The following is a 19,027-nucleotide window of genomic DNA, read 5'->3' on the forward strand; positions in this document are numbered from 1 at the left end:
TCATTTGTAACCAGCTTGGATGATGCCAGCTAGTAGACAGGATATAGCTGTTCACATCTACTGTCTTTTTAAATGTATTTGTATGTATTGTATTATCTTCTATAAATATATTTAAATCCAGGAATTCAACCTGTTTTTTGCTGTAGTTGGCAGTGAATTTTAAATAATTAGAATTGTTATTTAAAGTTGTAGTGAAATCCATTAGGGTACTTTCTTCTCCCCGCCAAATCAGAAACACATTGTCAATGTATCTTTTCCAGAGTAAGAGATTTGCCCCAAGCTTGTGGTCACACCATATATGGTGGTCCTCCCACCAACCCATGAATAGGTTAGCATAGCTTTGGGCAAATCTCGTACCCATTGCGGTGCCTGTAGTTTGAATGTAAAATTGATTGTCAAACCATACATAGTTATGTTTGAGAATAAAATTGATACTGTCAAGAATGAATTGGCATTGTACTTCCGTAATCGAGCTGTCTTTTTCTAAATGATATTTGATACTATTGATCCCTTGTTCAAGATTGATTACTGAATATAAAGATGTAATGTCTGTGGTTACTAGCCATAATTGGTCATCTCACTGAATATCCTGTAGAATATGGAGAATGTGTGTTGAGTCTCTTAGATAAGCACTTTGTTTAGTGACATATGGTTGTAATAGAGTGTCTAGAAATTCTGACAGATTTGAAGTGAGAGATCCTATGCCTGATATCATGGGTCTTCCGGGAGGTTTTAGTGGGTTCTTGTGCATTTTTTGCAAGTAATAAAAACTGGAATGATGGGATGTAAATTGTCTATGAATTTATGTTCCTGGTTAGTTACTACACCTTCATAGACTCCTTTTTGTAAATGGTTGGTTAGTTCTTTTTTGAATTGCATTGTGGGGTCATTCTTCTATTTACTGTAAGTAGTTTGATCATCTAATAATCTATGAGCTTCTACTATGTAATCAGATTTGTTTAGGACTACAATGCTCCCACCCTTATTGGCTGGCTTGATGATAATTGAATGATTATCTTGTAATTCTTGTAAGGTTGTCCTTTCTTTTTTGGTCAAATTATGTGTGTGGTTGTTGTATTTGAGGTGTTCAATATCTTTTTCCACCATTTTTGTGAATGTTTCTATGTGTGGGCCTGTTATATGACTGGGGTAAAATGTGGAATGAGGTTTCAAGTTTGTCATTGCATTATGGTTTATGGAAGTATCATTCCTTATCTCTACTGGTTTTACTGTGGAGAAATATTTTTTAAGTGATGGTTTCCTCTTAAATTTCTGTAGATCTAAATATGTTTGAAACTTGCTCATGTTATTTGTCGGAGCAAACTTTAGTCCTTTTCCTAGTATTGTAAGATGGTCGTTTGATAGGGGAGTGTTGCACAATGTTCGCCCAATATGAACACAAAAGAACATTTGTGGGATGTGGTGGAGAGCTCTATTTGTACCATAGATCCTGCATCTACAAATATCAGGGCACTGTGGAAAGAATGGGGCAACATCTCTTCAGTGGTCTTCTGTCTACTTTTGGAATTGATGTCGAGTTTCTGAACTTCGTCAGGCTAGAGAGGGTCCTAAACATTACTAGGCATCTATCCCATGACTTTAGCACTTCAGTGTATTACAAACCTTATTTTATATTGTATGCATTTCCATGTCATGTATTATACAATTCAATATACAGTATTATACAATTTAACACACAATACTCCATCAGTATCAGAGTTTGTCTTGAATTGTCATTTATTGCTCCTCCACAAGTGGCAGCTGTCAGAGACACATGGCTAAAGGCTGAAGATGGTTTTGTAAAGCATGTTTGACAAATGTTACATGACTAGTACTGTAAGTGTGACAAGAATCATATGTACTGGAGTAAATCCCAAAATACATTTATTTTCATCCACATGCAGTTTCACAGGTAAGTGTAGGATTAACAGGACTGATCAGGTCTCAAAGCAAAACAGTGTTCACCTAGTCTTCACATATAGCAAATACAAGTTCTTCAGTAGACCCTAAGGTCCAGGACCCCAGACGAGACACCCCCCTGGCCTATCACCTGGGTAGCTTGTCTACCCTACCACCATGAGCACTGTTCACTCTACCTGACACAGTTTCAAATAAGGTGACAGGTGTCTGCAATCAGTTGGTTCTCAACACTGGCCAAAAGAAATACCTGGCCTGGATTATCTCAAGATACAACCCTGCAAACTCACACACACCTCAGGCATGCTTTCTCTGCCACACTCCTTTTCCCTTAGCTTTGACCACCCTGGTGAAGCCACCATTTTTTTAGGCGAACACCCTGACTCGCCTACACCAATTCTTACTAACCATCCAGAACAACACCCCTTCTCTACCCCCTTCCAAAGTTGCTCATATTCAACCTCACCACATGGTTGAATGTAGGATCAAGGTTCATACATTTTCTTGAGAGGGTGTCTGCATTGAGGTAGAGCTTCCTAGGGTGGTGTTGCACCTTGATTTGAATGGTTGTAAAGCCAAAAATCAGCGGGTCACATGAGCAATCACCTCTTTGTTTGTGTGCATCCAATGTAAGTGGTCTGTAGCTAGTCATCAGGAGAACGCGACACAGGTTCTGCACATAAGGCTTGTATTAAGCAGCTTCCACTAGCTGCCACCAGATTATTTTGTCTGGTGCCTGCTTCTTTAAACAGTCAGTCAGTGAAGCTGCTCTAGTGGCAAAGTCACATATAAAACTGTGATAATAGCCCACTAGTCCAAGAAATGTTCTAAGATGGGACTGTCATGATGGCTTAGGCCATGTTGCTACTGCCTTCCCTTTTTGGGTTGTGGTTTAACATGCCCTCTACCAACAAAATATCCCAAGTATTTTGCCTCTACCATTCTGATAGCATACTTCTCTGAGTTATGGCCATATTCAATTAGAAGTGAAAAGCATTTTTCAACCATTTTTTGGGGAAAATTCCACCTGAAAATTAGCCTATGTATTCAATTTCAGTCTGTTTTCATCTATGTGTAAAGTCAATGCACTGTAATAGGCAATACTTTTCTCCACAGAACAGCAGGAGAAAAAACATGCAAAATCTATATTTTGGGGTGGAGATTTTGGGAATCCACCCAGAACCATTGGTACACCACCCAAAGGACAATTCACTCCCCCCCCAAAAAAATAAACAACTAAATTCCAGAACACCCAAAAAAATGCCTTTGAAATTTGGGGCAAAAGTGGGGGGACTAGTTCAAAAACTAGCTAAATAAGCTTCTAGGGTTCTCTAAGAAGGGGTCAAGGGCCAAATGTAATAGGGTGATAGTTTAGAAAATGTGAGAGAAAACTCTCACATTTTTAAACTCAACCAATGTAATAAAGTAACAGAACATGGAAACCCAGCCAATGTAATAAAGTCACAGAACATGGAATCTCAGCCAATGTAATAAAGTCACAGAACATTGAAACTCAGCCAATGTAATAAAGTCACAGAATATGGAAACTGAGCCAATGTAATAAAGTCACAGAACATGGAAACACAGCCAATGTAACAAAGTCACAGAACATGTAAACCCAGCCAATGTAACAATATCACAGAACACGGAAACTCAGCCAATATAATAAAGTTACAGAACACGGAAACTCAGCCAATGTAATAAAGTCACAGAACACGGAAATTCAGCCAATGTAATAAAGTCACAGAATATGGAAACTCAGCCAATGTAATGCAGTCACAGAAAATGGAAACTCAGCCAATGTAATACAGTAACAGAACATGGAAACTCAGCCCATGTAATACAGTCACAGAACACGGAAACTCAGCCAATGTAATGCATTCACAGAACATGGAAACTCAGCCAATGTAATAAAGTCACAGAACATGGAAACTCAGCCAATGTAATTCAGTCCCAGAACATGGAAACTCAGCCAATGTAATAAAGTCACAGAACAAGTAAACTCAGCCAGCGTAATAAAGTCACAGAACATGGAAATTCAGCCAATGTAATAAAGTCACAGAATATGGAAACTCAGCCAATGTAATAAATTCACAGAACATGGAAACTCGGCCATTGTAATAAAGTCACAGAACATGGAAACTCAGCAAATGTAATAAAGTCACAGAACATGGAAACTCTCCAAATGTAATAAAGTCACAGAACATGGAAATTCAGCCAATGTAAAAAAGTCACAGAACATGGAAACTCAGCCAATGTAATAAAGTCACAGAATATGGAAACTCAGCCAATGTAATAAAGTCACAGAACATGGAAACTCAGCCATTGTAATACAGTCACAGAACATGGAAATTCATCCAATGTAATAAAGTCACAGAATATGGAAACTCAGCCAAAGTAACAAAGACACAGAACATGGAAACTCAGCCAATGTAATAAAGTCACAGAACATGGAAACTCAGCCAATGTAATAAAGTCAAAGAACATTGGAAATTCAGCCAGTGTAATACTGTCACAGAACATGGAAACTCAGCCAATGTAATGCAGTCACAGAACATGGAAACTCAGCCAATGTAATGCAGTCACAGAACATGGAAACCCAGCCAATGTAATAAAGTCACAGACCATGGAAACTCAGCCAATGTAACAAAGTCACAGAACATGGAAAATCATCCAATGTAATAATGTCACAGAACATGGAAACTCAGCCAATGTAATGCAGTCACAGAACATGGAAATTCAGATAATGTAATAAAGTCACAGAACATTTAAACTCAGCCAATGTAATAAAGTCACAGAACATGGAAACCCAGCCAATGTCACAAAGTCACCGAACATGGAAACTCAGTCAATGTAATAAAGTCACAGAACATGGAAATTCAGCCAATGTAATAGTCACAGAACATGGAAACTCAGCCAATGTAATAAAGTCACATAACATGGAAATTCAGCAAATGTAATAAATTCACAGAACATGGAAACTCAGCCAATGTAATAAATTCACAGAACATGGAAACTTGCATGTTTTACAGACTCAAAAAATTCCCAAGACTTATACTCTTATCCAGGTGTATCCTATTTTGAAAATACAACTCCATCAATATAATAGTGTGAGATTTTTCCTGCTAAACTCCCACATTTTCTAAACTCTCACCCTTTTTCATTTGGGCCCAAGTGTTTTTGGGATCGCAGGTGCTTGTATGATGGAGGAATTTAATTTTTTCTAAAACACCACTTTAGAGACATAAAAGTATGCTAGCACCCATTTTCAGGTACCCCAAATTTTATGGAACTACTTATTTTCTCCAAAAAACCCTGCTTTATGCCATTTTTCAACACTTTTACCTAGACACTAATAGCAAGCAATTACCACCACTTAAGTACCCTAATTAGTTCAATTAGGGCTAATTCTAAACTACCATAATGATTTCCGAAGTCAGCCCATCTTTTTGTGGGGTGCACAGTTATTCCCCCAATTCATCCTGCACTTTTCGCCTGTTTCACATTAGCCGGGTCCTGTTTTCGCCTATCTTGGAATTGAATACGGAGTAAATCATGACCACGCACGTTAAGTTTCCGCCTCCAAAACACGCGATGTCGGCGAAAAGTCTGGCAGCCAAAACTTTTTTGTGGAGGCCTTAGCCGTAAACCTGTTTTTCCATAGAGACTGCAGAACTGCCCCTACCGTCTTGGGCCGGCCCCACTGACATCACAAGTGATGTCAGTGGGAGTGCTCTCGGCACTGATAGAGCCAAAAGCACTCCAGGGCTTGCGGCAACGAGACCCTACCACAAGGGTCTCGTCGCAAGCCCGATGGTCGCGATGGTCTTGACCATCGCGACCATCTTTTTGGCCGCTCACTGTAGCTGTGGGTGATCAGGAGGCCGCTCTAAAATTAGGAAGCGCTCTGTCAGAGCGTCTGGCTCTGAATCAGGGCCTCAGTGTGAATCCTAGTGTGTTGTATATAACGTGTTGGTGCACAGCACAACAATACAGTATGATCAATATATATATGCAAACCCAATCACTTGTTTTCTTTTACAGTAGGTACCCTGCGACCCTCGACATCTTCTGGAACTACTTCTTGTAAGTAAAAACACTAGATATATATATATATATATATATATATATATATATATACATACACATATTGTTATATTATGAATTGGAATAGAGGATATAGTTTCAATGCAATTTATAATCTTCAAGTATAATACAAGGACTTCTCTTAGCATATACTCTGGTTGGATGCAGTTTAACTGGTCTTTACCTCTACCTATTTATATCTTATATACAGATTCTTTGTTCCTCTATGTATAACTAAATGACTACAGATTCTTTAAAATGTTTAACAGAAACACAGTAGGATTCATATTGTGTAATAGAGTCCTATGGGTTGAAAGTCTTTCCATCTGTTTAAGTTTATTGAATTAATGTTACGAGTACAGTCCAGTTTACTTGTCCCGGCAGCAAGAGGTCTGTTTTTTCCTTATAAGAACAAGATTGTTCTACACTATATTTCACCGGCTTCCTTTACTGCTGCCGGCCGCTCCCTTCAGTGTAGGGATGGGACATTGAAAGAAAACTTTGGAAATACGGACGTTTTTTACATTGAATAAAAAACATTATTTAGCTATAAACATTGGTTCTCTGGAACCAATGTTTCTGTTTTTTAGATTTTTTTTAAGCAAACTCTACTTAAACATATATTAGACTAATAAATGTTTTAAATAATTCTTAGATTATGTCTATCTTCATGGAGGCAAACAGTATATATATAGTTTACATATATATATAGTTTTTATATACACAAATGGTGGAAAACTTATAGAGTAAAACATGTTTTGTGGTCAATCAAACTTGTTATTGAAGGTGTCTTAAGGTGCGTATCCATTAGGTGGCTAGGGAAAGATTACGACATCGTAATCATACAGTCATTCCTGATCCCCTGTAATGCCTACACTGAATGATATGTCGTTCAGTGCAGGCACCCTCCCTCATCCCCGAACATGCCCAATCTGTCGTTATCGGCAGACTGACCGGCATGTTCAGGCGATGATTGATGTCGGAAATGACCAGCGGGAGCGTACATCATTGGTCGTTTCTGACATTATAGTACATGATTTGTGCATTATTAATGAGCGCTTGAACAATTACGATGTCATAATCATTCAGTCGCTCATTAAAATCGCCTAATGGATACACGGCTTTACAGTCTCACTCTCTTCTCTTTCTCAATTTAATTTCTCTTGTTGTCCATTCTTCCAGACTTTACTCTTTCAGCCTAAGCTTCCTCTTTCATTTTTTTCTCTATGTCTTCTCCACTCTCAGCTCTCTGTCAATATAATCTGTGATGACCCTGGGTATTTAGCTCGGCAGAGGGTGGATGGATGCAGTGTTTAGTGTGTATTTAGCTTATTGAGGGTCCACACATGGCTTTCAAGTAAACAAATTATGCTTTTACTTCCAGCTTGTGAATTCAGGATACAGAAAATAACAAAACAACCTAGCCCCTGTTTAGGGCATCTAGCTCACTTCTTGAACCCTCTCTATAAGGGTGCAGCTAGTCTGTCAGCACAGTCTCTGTAAATAGGGGCCCTTCCTGCCACGTGCAGAACTGGACCTTGGCCTCCTGGACTGATATAGCTTCCTTAGCCTGCAGCCTCACTGCTTTATACTACCACAGTCTGCGAGTTTGATGGTCCCCCCTTGCCTCTTGCAAGATCCGGACTCAGGCCTCGTGGCCCCCAATGACTCGCTTAGCTTCACTGGGCTCTCCTGGCTGCTACAGTCTCACCTAGACTGTCCCCAGCAGCCTGACTGCTTGGCCTTCTCATTAGCTCACACCTGAGCTCTCTCCTCCTGGCAGGTGTATCAACACTCAGTATTTCAACCCTGTGTGGGAGGATCTCTCCAATCCCACACAGAATCTGCTGCTCACCAACACCACCTCTGGTGATACTGCCACACATCGCACACACACTCTCTCAGCTCCTCACCAATGATGTCACTCTAGAAACATACAGTATATTTCATACCTGCCGGTTTTGCCCGGCCGGCAAAAAAACAGGCAGAAGCTGCCCGTGTTTTTTCAGGCAGTCAGTGCCTTTCACATAGAATGTCTTTGAGCCATTTTTAATGTTTTTTTTTTTTTTTGCTTCATATTCGGCCGGCGTGTGTGAAAGGCAACATTGTTTCATATAGACCACTGGCTTGCAGGGATGGCACAGGCACGGCATGGCAGCCGTCCTTCTCTGTGGATATTCCCAGCTGTATCACAGTGACCGTGCCATGCTGTGTGAAAGGACCCACCTGCTTCCATATATAACTAAGTTTAACACCCGGCAAAAAAACATCTGTTTTTTTTTGCCGGCTGGCCAAAACCGGCAGGTGTGAAATAGCCCTTGAGCACCGCTGGGTCTGCCATACAGTGCACAACATGTAGTGAGTGCCTGACAGTGACACTGTGAGACTGACTGCTCAAGTTACCAATAGCTCAGCAGCCTGACACCCCAGCAGCCAACCAGTGTTCACTGAGAGCAGCACCAGTGACAGTGAGCTAGGGGTGGGACTGTCCTACAGTATGTGCTGCTGCTGATTGGCTGACCAGAGTGTCTATCACTTTGTCAGCCACCACTCCCAGCAGCAGCATGCATGCAGCAGTAGTAGCCCAGTCAGTGTTTGTACTCTCTTCTTAAGTTGTGATTGACTATAAAACAAGGAGAGAGCTAGCTGCCAGCCCAAACCAGTGATAGCACCACACAGTGAGCCTGATTCAGACCCACTCATGAGCACACAGCGCTCGCAAGAGGGTCGATGGGTCCTTCACTGCGCATGGCGAAGCCGGCTCCGGCATGCGCATGTGCGAGACCCGGCCAGCAACGGGCGCTCCGTCACTGCGGGTCTTGTACCAAAACAGGGCAGCTGTCGATTTTTATTGACAGCTCGCCCCGTTTTGGAGGTGGGCAGGGGGGTGGCAGGCCAAACGGAGGCATTCACGAAGGAATGCCTGCTGTTTGGAGGTGGCCTCAGTAGTGAGCTTCCGGCTCTATTAGAGCCAAAAGCTCACTGGGGCTTGCGATGGACGAGACCCTACCACAAGGGTTTCGTCGCAAGCCAGATGGTCGCGATGGTCATGACCATCATCTGGCTGCTCGCAAAAGCAGACACTGTAGAAGGAGGAACTATAATTCTTCCTGATTCAGAGCTCCAATGGACAATTGCAGCGAAGGGGTCCGGCAGTCCACTGGAAGTTTGGAAAGATTTGTCCTATCAAGACCAATAACCGACACAGGTGTGGATAAGGGTTCAGATTTCAGGCCCAAGTTCTTGAAAAAGGTTATGTCCATAAAATTCTTCGCAGCTCCGCTGTCAATGAATGCAGCAGCAGAGACTTGATCATTGGACAGAGTGATGACCGCGGTAATAAGGACAGAATTCTCTGGGGAGATGGATGCAAGGCATAGATGTATCTCCCCTAGCTCATCTACACCTTGCCTTTTCCCGACTTCAATGGGCAAAACTGGGCCACATGTCCTCTACCGCCACAGTAGAGGCACAGACCCAACGATGGTCTCTTATGTTTCTCTTCGGCTGGAAGACAAAATGCTCCCAATTGCATTGGTTCCTCATGCTCATGCGGAGCTAACCATAATGGAGATTGTGGAGGTAGGGAAGGTAATTGCTTTTCCAGTCGGCGCTCACGGAGCCGCCGATCAACACGAATAGTCAAATTCATGAGATCATCTGGAGAACTTGGAGCAGGATACTGTACTAAGATATCCTTAATTTCATCTGACAGTCAACAAAGAAACTGACTTCGCAAGGCTGGGTCATTCCACAAATTCCACAAATAACAAATAATGGCTGAAAAACATGTGCAAGACATATAATAAAAAGAGCTTATCTGTCCATAAGAGGTGTACAGGTACTGTAGTTCCAACTTGTTTTGTCTTTTATCTATCAGACTTCATCAAGGGGATTCCCTTCATGAAGTCTGATAGATAAAAGACGAAATGCATTGGAGATACAGTACCTGTACACCTCTTATGGACAGATAAGCTCTTTTTATGATATATCTTGTACGTGTGTTTTTCAGCCATTGTTTGTTATTTGTGGAATTAAATTGATGTTTTTTACTATTCATTATCTGTGATGTGGGTTCATTCTGGGACAGATGTGTTCCTAATAAGGCTTGTTGTAGCCATACATATGCTTTACTAAAAACAATACACACTATGTTGCATTTTATTTCCCCTTTTTTTCATATACAATAATTCCAATGGTGGTCATGTGACCGAAATTTATTCTAATAGATAAGTAGTGTCGATTCTTTGTTTATTTGCATAAGTTTGTTTATATTCACTGGACATGTTTAGGCGCTTATACAACACTTCACCATATATATATATATATATATATATATATATACACACACACACACCGGTATATATGTGTGTGTGTGGCCGGTGATAATGTTATGCCACCTGCGTGACTCTTTAGGGTATAGTCCTGCTACAGCCTGGAGGACTGGAATATCTTGGCTAGATGTGGCCGTGAAACAACTTTGAGAGCTGGTATGTCTTGGCTAGCCATGGCTGGTGGGCTGTAGAATATGAAGCGGGCTTTGGGATCTGTGCAGCAGCCTTGAGGGCTGGTAAACTTGGCAAGCTGTGGCCAGTGGGCCGTAGAATATGAAGCGGCCTTTGGGCCATGCAGCAGACTTGTAGACATGGCAAGTTGTGGCCAGTGGACTGTTGAATATGAAACGGCCTTTGGGCCATGCAGCAGCCTTGTAAACGTGGCAAGCTGTGGCCAGTGGACTGTTGAATATGAAACGGCCTTTGGGCCATGCAGCAACCTTGGTAAACTTTGCAAGATGAAGATCAGCACAATAACAAAAGTCACTGGCATTGATATGCCGGATTGCGCACTGAAGACGCTGGAGTGCGGCCTGTGCCGACGGGTTGACACAAGCAGCTGACACTGTAGTGCAGCCTGTGCCGCCGGGTTGAGACAAGCAACGCATGCTGGGATACGTACTCTGGACACAGAGTACCGTCTGTGCCGCCTGGATGAAACAAACGGCAGAGAACAGATATGCGAACCGTGCTGCCTGGATGACAGAAATGGCAGAATAACAATATATAATGGACTGGAGAATTGGAGCTCGACTGGGTGACAGGAGACAAAGCCAGAACCGGAAACACGAAAACTCTATCACCGGCATCAGAGCAGCATTCTCACCAGCAGGATATATATGCAGGAGCCAATCCGGAGTAATCCCAGAATGATGGACAGGAGGTAGGCGGAGATTCAGCAAACGTTCACAAGGCATTCGCCTCACACAGCACTTATAGTGCGGCGACTTGTGACAACTAGTTAACCTGATTAACTGAGCAGACCATTCTCTGACTTAGGGGTACATTTACTAAAGTAATGGTCCTTTTTCTGTCAGTTTTGTAAACTGAAGGGAAAAGATAGAAAGAAGACTCTTGTTTGGGGGCACACTTATGTAATAATGATGTGATTAAAACTTAGCTTTTAATAAGCAACACTAAAATAAGTAGAAAAAGATTTTTTATTTCAAAACTAGAGAAAATGCAAAGGAAGAAAAATATACAAAAAAGTATATGTTTGTTTTTTTATTTTTATTTTTTTATAAAAAATTATGATAGTTGCTTATGTGGGTAAATGTCCCATCAATCATTGCCGTATTGGCAAGGCGACATATTTTGCGTATATATACACTGTAAAAAAACTGATAACTACACCCTTGTGCTGCACAGTCAGCACCAAAAAATAATACGGATGGAGAAAGTATTAATAATAATTGTGTCAATTTCTCTTAGAACAATGAACTCAGAATATATGCTGTGAATAATTAAACTGGCCATTTACTAAAGTCAAAACCAATGGCAAAACAACAAAAAACCTGATGTTAGAATACTTTAGAACATCAGACCAACTATTGATAATTTTACTTAATTATATTTATGAGCCACAGATTTACAACTGGCCAGTTTTATAAAAAAGCAAATACACACCCTAAAACAATAGACCTGCTTGTGACAGGTGAGTTTGGGTGAAGACCTGCACAGATCATGATCATCTGTGCAGGTTTCATTAAATTAAAAGATAAGTAAATGGTTAAAATGAAAAGAAAGCCTGGGGTCCCCCCAAATCCATAACAAGCCCCCGGGTTTCTGAGCCTAGGCTAGTGTTGAAAACAGGGGGGAAAAAAGGCATGGAGTTCCCCCTGGTTTCCGATAACGGTCTTGGAAAACAACAAAACGATGACTTCCTTTGTAGAGAGCACTGTCCCAAGTGTCAGGGTCACTCTCGGCCACTCCCTACAGAAATAAATGTGCTGATTGGCTGAGAGAGGCAGTTCTCAGCCCGGGAATTATCTGTACTGGCAAAGACTTTTATATTTTTTTAATACAAGACAACAACAACAAAAATGGATGTGTACAGTATGTCAGATGATCAGTACAGCAAATCTGCCCAGGGCGTAGCAACAGTCTGTACATTAACATTTAGACGTCACGGATAACCAGCCACGTTCAAGCTCAAGATAATTATAGTAGTTGAAACTAGAGTTATTCATCATGTAAAATATGGGCAGAGCTGGGAGTAAAGTAAGAACAGTGAGTAACTTTGCACCTGGGTAAACCAAGCTGTGCTGCAAGGGGTGCACATACATTTATTATGTTTGCATGCAGGCGATATACCGGCTACTTGCCTGTAGGACCTGGTTCAGTGTTTTATGGTATTGCACAACCGCAGGGAAGTGACTGTACAACACCGTACAGCTAATATGCTAATGCAGCCAGGGCTGTATTATTCATAAGGTTGACTAGGCTGAAGCCTAGGGGCCCAGCAGGGAGAAGTTACAAGGCACAATCATAGTCAGCTGAGGTTTGTTTTGAGACAATGGGAGAGAGAAAGCGGACCAATAGCGCACTAGCATCAGGGTTGTTAAGGTGCCCACACACATACCGACTTGCTCCCAATCAGCCGATTTACACGATTTCCCCTGAACTCTCCATGAACTCTCTCCAGGTAGTTGTGGTCACGATTTGGAGTTAAAAATGTCCAATCTAACTTATGATCTATCGTGCATCCAGTGCATTGTGTCCCAGATTGGCTAATCTGCCCTACAGCATGGCAGATCTGAAGATGCAAGGTACGACAAGCGGGGACGCGCATCGGCATCGTGATCAAGAGTAGAAACTCACGATTTGGCCATTTTTTACATGATCTGTCATCACGATTCATCGAAATCGGGCAAATTGGATGAAAAGTCGGTATGTGTGTGGGCACCTTTACACCTCCATGAGAGAACATATTTTCACTTTCCCCATTGGGGAAACTTTGGGTACTTTGGGGGGAATGTAGTGGCTATATGGGCTGAGCCAGCTGTGTGATGATGTGATTGTGCCACTGTGGCCCTGCCTCCATTACAAATACAATTCCATGATCACAGGAATTGTGAACTGGGGACGGGGTCACGTTCATGCAATTTGACGTGAATCGTGTCATCAGCAGGCTGGACCACCCACTTCTGGAGACTTGCCCTCTTCTCTGGGTGTCTGGGAATGCCACAGGTTATTTGGGAGCTTCACATACTATCCAGGAGAATAAGCAAGTGTGTGCTAAATCCTCTCATCCTTTCCCACACTGGAGCGACACAACACAATGACTGCATCATAAACATCTGTATGGCCCTTGCCCTAGACATCTGAGACCCTAAATCATGAAAGTAGTGTTCTACAATGCCTCACAATTGTTTGGTTACAAGACATCATGACACTGTATAACCTGCAAGGATTTTAGTCATAAACACATCAAGAAAATGTGTAAAGCATGAGTACAACAAAGCATCTGGCAGTACAAGTAAACCTTCAAACAATATTTGATTACGAGAAATGCAAATATAGCTATTTTGAAGAAACAAAAATGTTGTTCTAGGTGTGTTATTCAAAAAACATTCCCCTCAAAATTTCCATGTTATGAATCACACAAGTAGTCATATGATAATGATAAGCTTTTATAACTAGAACCTGTAACAGCCAGATTCCTAAAAAGCCAGGTACTGAATGCTTGCTTACCGCTACTTAGATGCCTCCAGGGCCTCAGCTTAGGTAGTAATGGCTTAGTAACGGTCAGTGTAATTCTAACGGATAAACAGGGCACAGATACTGGCTGACAAAAAAAACCCAATACAAATAGAATGACAGGTAAAATTCAATATTAATTCTGCAAATGGAGAAACTAAGAAATTATATAACAACCTCTGTCAAGAAGATACACAACAGCACAACACACACACACACACACACACACACACACACACACACACACACGCATGCACATGCACACACACACACACGCAATATTAATAATGCCAATACTACTGGTATAGCGTAAAATAACCAACCTCTGGCAAGAGGTGGCAAACACAACAATAAACATAGTACCAAGTGTGAAATAATGGAGACAATAAACAGTTTACCAAAACTTATAGGCAGAACAAGCTCAGAGGCAGAGGATAAGCTGAAGTCATAACCAAAAATAAAACTGTGATACCTCACCATTATGGGGTATTACATCTGGTGGGTCGTGACTGTACAAACTACATTTCCCAATGGTGAAAGGAATAGGAGGGTAGAGGAAATGACATGCTGCCAGAGTAAGGGAACATGTGAGCCTGCAAAGAAAAGAGGGTAAACAGCAGAGAAGAGAGAGCTGTGGATGAGTGAGAGAGACAGTGGCATAACTATAAATTTTGCTACCCCCTACCAAAAAAGTTTCTGGTGCCCCCCGCCGAGGGCTATTTCTGTGCAATTTGGCTCCAAGTGCGAACAGTTAAAAATGTACCCCATTGACAGTTTACATTATTTGTCACTTTTCCTACTTATGGTAATGCCCCTTACACATTATGCCACACAACATAATGCCTATTACACAATATACCAAACACTATAATGCCCATTATACAATATGACACACACTGTAATGCCCATTACACATTATGCCAAACATCATAATGCCCATTACACATTATGCCACACACCATAATGCCCATTACACATTATGCCACACACTGTAATGCCCACTACACATTATGTTATACACCGTAATGCCCCTTACACATTTTTCCACACATTGTAATTCCCATTACACATTATGCCAAATACAGTTATGCCCCTGACACCATCAAGCCAATACAGTTATGCCCCACAGCAAGACTTCTGATTACTTTTAAATTACCTGCTTGTTATCAGGGTTTTAATAGTTTTGGTTCCATGCTAGTTGCCAGGGGTTTCAGGCTCATTGCTAGGGGTATCATACTCATTGTCAGGGGTCTCATGCTTGTTGTCAGGGGTCTCATGCTTGTTGTCAGGGGTTTAATGCTCTGGGTTCCATGTTCATTACCAGGGGTTTCATACTCGTTATCAGGGGTCTCATGCTCAATGTCAGGAGTTTTATGCTCTGGGTTTCATGCTCGTTGTCAGGGGTCTCATGCTTGTTGACAGGGGTTTCATGGTGTCACAGACTGGGATACTTGGAGTTGTGTACCCGAGCTGGGTTGTAAGACAGAGACACCTGAACCAATAGGTAGTTGGAAATTGGATGGTTTAACATAGTTTCTGCTCATACAGTAATAGAGGAGACTGTGATATAAGATGTTATAATATAGTCCTCTGTGCAGAGATAACACAACTAGAAGATGCTGAATAAAACTGTAGAACAAAAGTCTCTGAATAGTCACTGGACTTGGTAAAGGAACTGTAGGAAGAAACTGTAGACTTGGAACTGAGTGAACTTAGAAATAGAATTTGACTCCGGACTGGAGTAACGTGGAATGAACTTGGAACTTGGAATATGACTCCGGACTGGAGTAACGTGGAATGAACTTGGAACTTGGAATATGACTCTGGACTGGAGTAACGTGGAATGAACTTGGAACTTGGAATATGACTCTGGACTGGAGTAACGTGGAATGAACTTGGAACTTGGAATATGACTCTAGACTGGAGTAACGTGGAATGAACTTGGAACTTGGAATATGACTGTCTGTGCCAGGCAGCACTGGTAACACACCGGGAACTCAAGAATATAGGTCAAGATCTGGGAATCAGCAATGTTATGCTAGGAAGCATAGGTTTCAAACCGGGAGCTCAGAAGCATAAGTCATGCAGCGAAAATGGACATTGTTGCACTGGCAACCAGCATGTGTCACAGGAAGGTCTCCCATACCATCAGGCTGAAGCAGATTGGCTGAAGCATGTGGAGACTGCTGCTGCCTGGATGCATGAGTATCACCTGCCCTGACACAGGCAACAGCGGGGATGCTGCAGACTATGCTCAAGTGGAGGCCCCACATTGGAAATCACTGGAACAGCAGGCCAACAGCTCAGCGGGCAGTGATGGCACGGACACATGGGAAGATGCAGGGGTCAGAGATGAAGGTCTCTAGCACAGTTTGTGACACACGGCAGATGATGCAACTTTCTGTATTTTCTGGAGGTGGCACCAGCATTCCCAGCACTTCTGGGTAACACTATGGCAGAAGCCAGAGGTCAAGTAGGACCTCTAGCATCTGTCTCCTCCTAGGCAGTGTCCTTTTTTGGAGGAACATTTTCACAGATTCCATGCAAACTGCTAGACCACATGGAGTCTGCATAAACACTGCCCCCAAGCCATGCAACAGTGATAAAAGAGAACTAGACAAGTAATCAGCAGAGGACATTGAATAAGCATTAAGAAAGATAAGCAAGATGAGTGAAGGAGAAAATATGAAATCAGAGTTCCGCAAGTGATCACGATGTAGAAAAGTACTGTAGTATTGGGCAGGTGGCCTGGGAAGAACAAAATTCGAAGCACGTGAGTTTTCTCTCTCTTTGCAAGAAATTCTCTGGAACCGGATACAACTGGATTGATAAGTAACAGATAATGTTACTTTTTGTCCTTTATTGTTTTGCTATCTATTCCTGTTATCCCTTTCTTTTCCTTTGCCCCTTGTCAGTACCCCTTTCCTATTGCATATGGTGTATTATATTGTGTTTCTGTATATTGTGTTTCTGTACAGCACAGCTGCTCCTCACTAACCCAATTACCAGACCCTCAGCGCCTTCCATCCTCAGCCATCTCTGGGCTCAGCAGCATATATCTGTTTATATCTCTTTACATCCTCAACACCTACTTCTCATCCTCATCTGTAAACTTGCCCCTCTGATCTCGGCCTTCACTGGTCACAGAACTATTAGCGTCGGTATGCAGTCGGGATGCAGATGGTCTAAATGCTGACTCTAATCCCAGCAAGGGTCTAATGACAGGCATCGAAATCCCGACACCTGACATATTACCTACACCGGGAGTCTGCCGCCCAGCATCCCAATCGAAAGAAAGCCGGGCGCGGACAGCCATGGGGGGGAGGGTTAGGTTAGGGGCTCCCAGGGGGGACTTAGGGTTAGGCACCCCCCCTGGGAGGGTTAGGGTTAGGCCAGGGGAAGGGGGGGTTAGGGTTAGGCACCCCCCAAAGGCTCAGGTTTAGGCAGCGGGAAAGGGGCTTAGGTTTAGGCATGTAGAGGGGGGTTAGGGTTAGGCACTAGGGAAGGAGGGTTAGGGTTAGGAGATGGTTAGGTTAGTTAGTACTTACCTTTAGCGCAGTCAGGATCTTCACTGCTGCCGGTCTTCCGGCAATGGGATTTGATCCACCGGCGGCAGTTCAAGTCCCGACTCTGGAAGACCGGCAATCATACCGTTCCCCTTAGCGACATACAGTTTCTACCATTTCTGGCAGTTCCATCCAGCAGCAGCCACCTTGGTACTGTACATCAAATTCATACCCCCAGGCCGATTGACACAGGGCTGCAGCTGCTTCATGGCTTCACATCCTCCTGGTTACATGCCAGGTTCTTCCCCTCCCTCCACAAGCAGAAGTGGCTGCTAGTTGGTAGATCCTAATGCTCCCATGGCCACTCACTGGTCTCCCCTTGCCCGGTGTGACCATTCCAGGCCTTGGAGAAACCACAATTAGGCAGCAGCCACTATACTCCAGCATGTAATGGAAACTCACCATCGCACACTGGAGGTTACACTCTCCCATGTCACTATACAGCATGGGATCAGTGGCCAAAGTTTGAGGTCATTAGATCCAAGAAGGGACTGGTTTGAGAAGCAGTGGTTCAGTGGGGGTGTTAGACATGTGTCATTGATATTGTAACAACTGTTCTCCACTGTGTTTATTAAACATGCAGTAGGGATAGACATTTGAAGCCAACGGTTAGCAACCATCAATGTTCCTGATTTGATGGAAGTACTTTTTCCATGAAAGTGCAGAATACAATTGTTGCCATCCATTGTATGCAGTTTTCCGATGCCCATCCGATGGCTGACAGCTTCTATGCAGCTGCAGACACCAAGGGGTGGTGTCCGCATCTCAGCTTTTGTGCGCATGCATGAAGCACTACATGCTTCTGTGTATGCACACAGTATAACCATTGATGGGTATAGTATCAGATGGTCATGATGCGATGGTTAGTAGCCATAACATCGCTGGATTTGATGTCAGAAGCTTGTCAGCCATTCAATGCCGGGCTTCTGATATCTATAACTAACATGCAGATATCATCAGCGTTCAGCTGCTGATAAAGTTAGATAAAACCAATGTATCTAGGGGGGGTGTTTTTCCAGGACCTGCTATAGAAGAAGGTGCTAATGTTTTCCTTTCCTCCCCGGTACGAGTGTGTTCCTGTTTCTAGAGAAATAGTTATTGTTTGATTATACATTCTGCTGTTCCTATATAATAATGATGTGTGCGGAACCCCGAGTTTTCATTTTGGATCTGTATCTACCTTGTGTTTTGGATCTGGATTTGGTTTTGGCAAAAAAAACACCCTTGCGTGTTCTGGTTTTGATTTTGGATCTGGATTTTTTTCTAAAAAAATCATTAAAACAGCTATAATCACATAATGTGGGACTTTTTTTGTTCCTACAGTAATATTAACCTCAATAACATACTGTATATTTCCAGTAATTTCTAGTCAATTTTGATCACCTCAAAGATCACAATATTGCGTTTAGGCCAAATGGTTGCATC

The 19,027-nt window shown here is 42.4% G+C and overlaps 1 protein-coding gene across 2 annotated transcripts in view; it reads left to right on the top strand.

The window, feature by feature from the left end:
- Positions 1 to 19,027, top strand: part of LOC148517803 (transmembrane protease serine 9-like) — a 267,334-nt gene that overhangs the window by 105,241 nt on the left and 143,066 nt on the right. For both annotated transcript variants that reach the window (XM_088478151.1, XM_088478152.1), the window contains exon 7: positions 5,962 to 6,003. In XM_088478151.1, coding sequence (XP_088334277.1) covers positions 5,962 to 6,003 — 42 coding nt within the window. The remainder of the gene's footprint in view (positions 1 to 5,961; positions 6,004 to 19,027) is intronic.

The sequence above is a fragment of the Taudactylus pleione genome, unplaced genomic scaffold (assembly GCF_031769625.1).
Source record: "Taudactylus pleione unplaced genomic scaffold, aTauple2 ptg000209l, whole genome shotgun sequence".
NCBI lineage: Eukaryota > Metazoa > Chordata > Amphibia > Anura > Myobatrachidae > Taudactylus > Taudactylus pleione.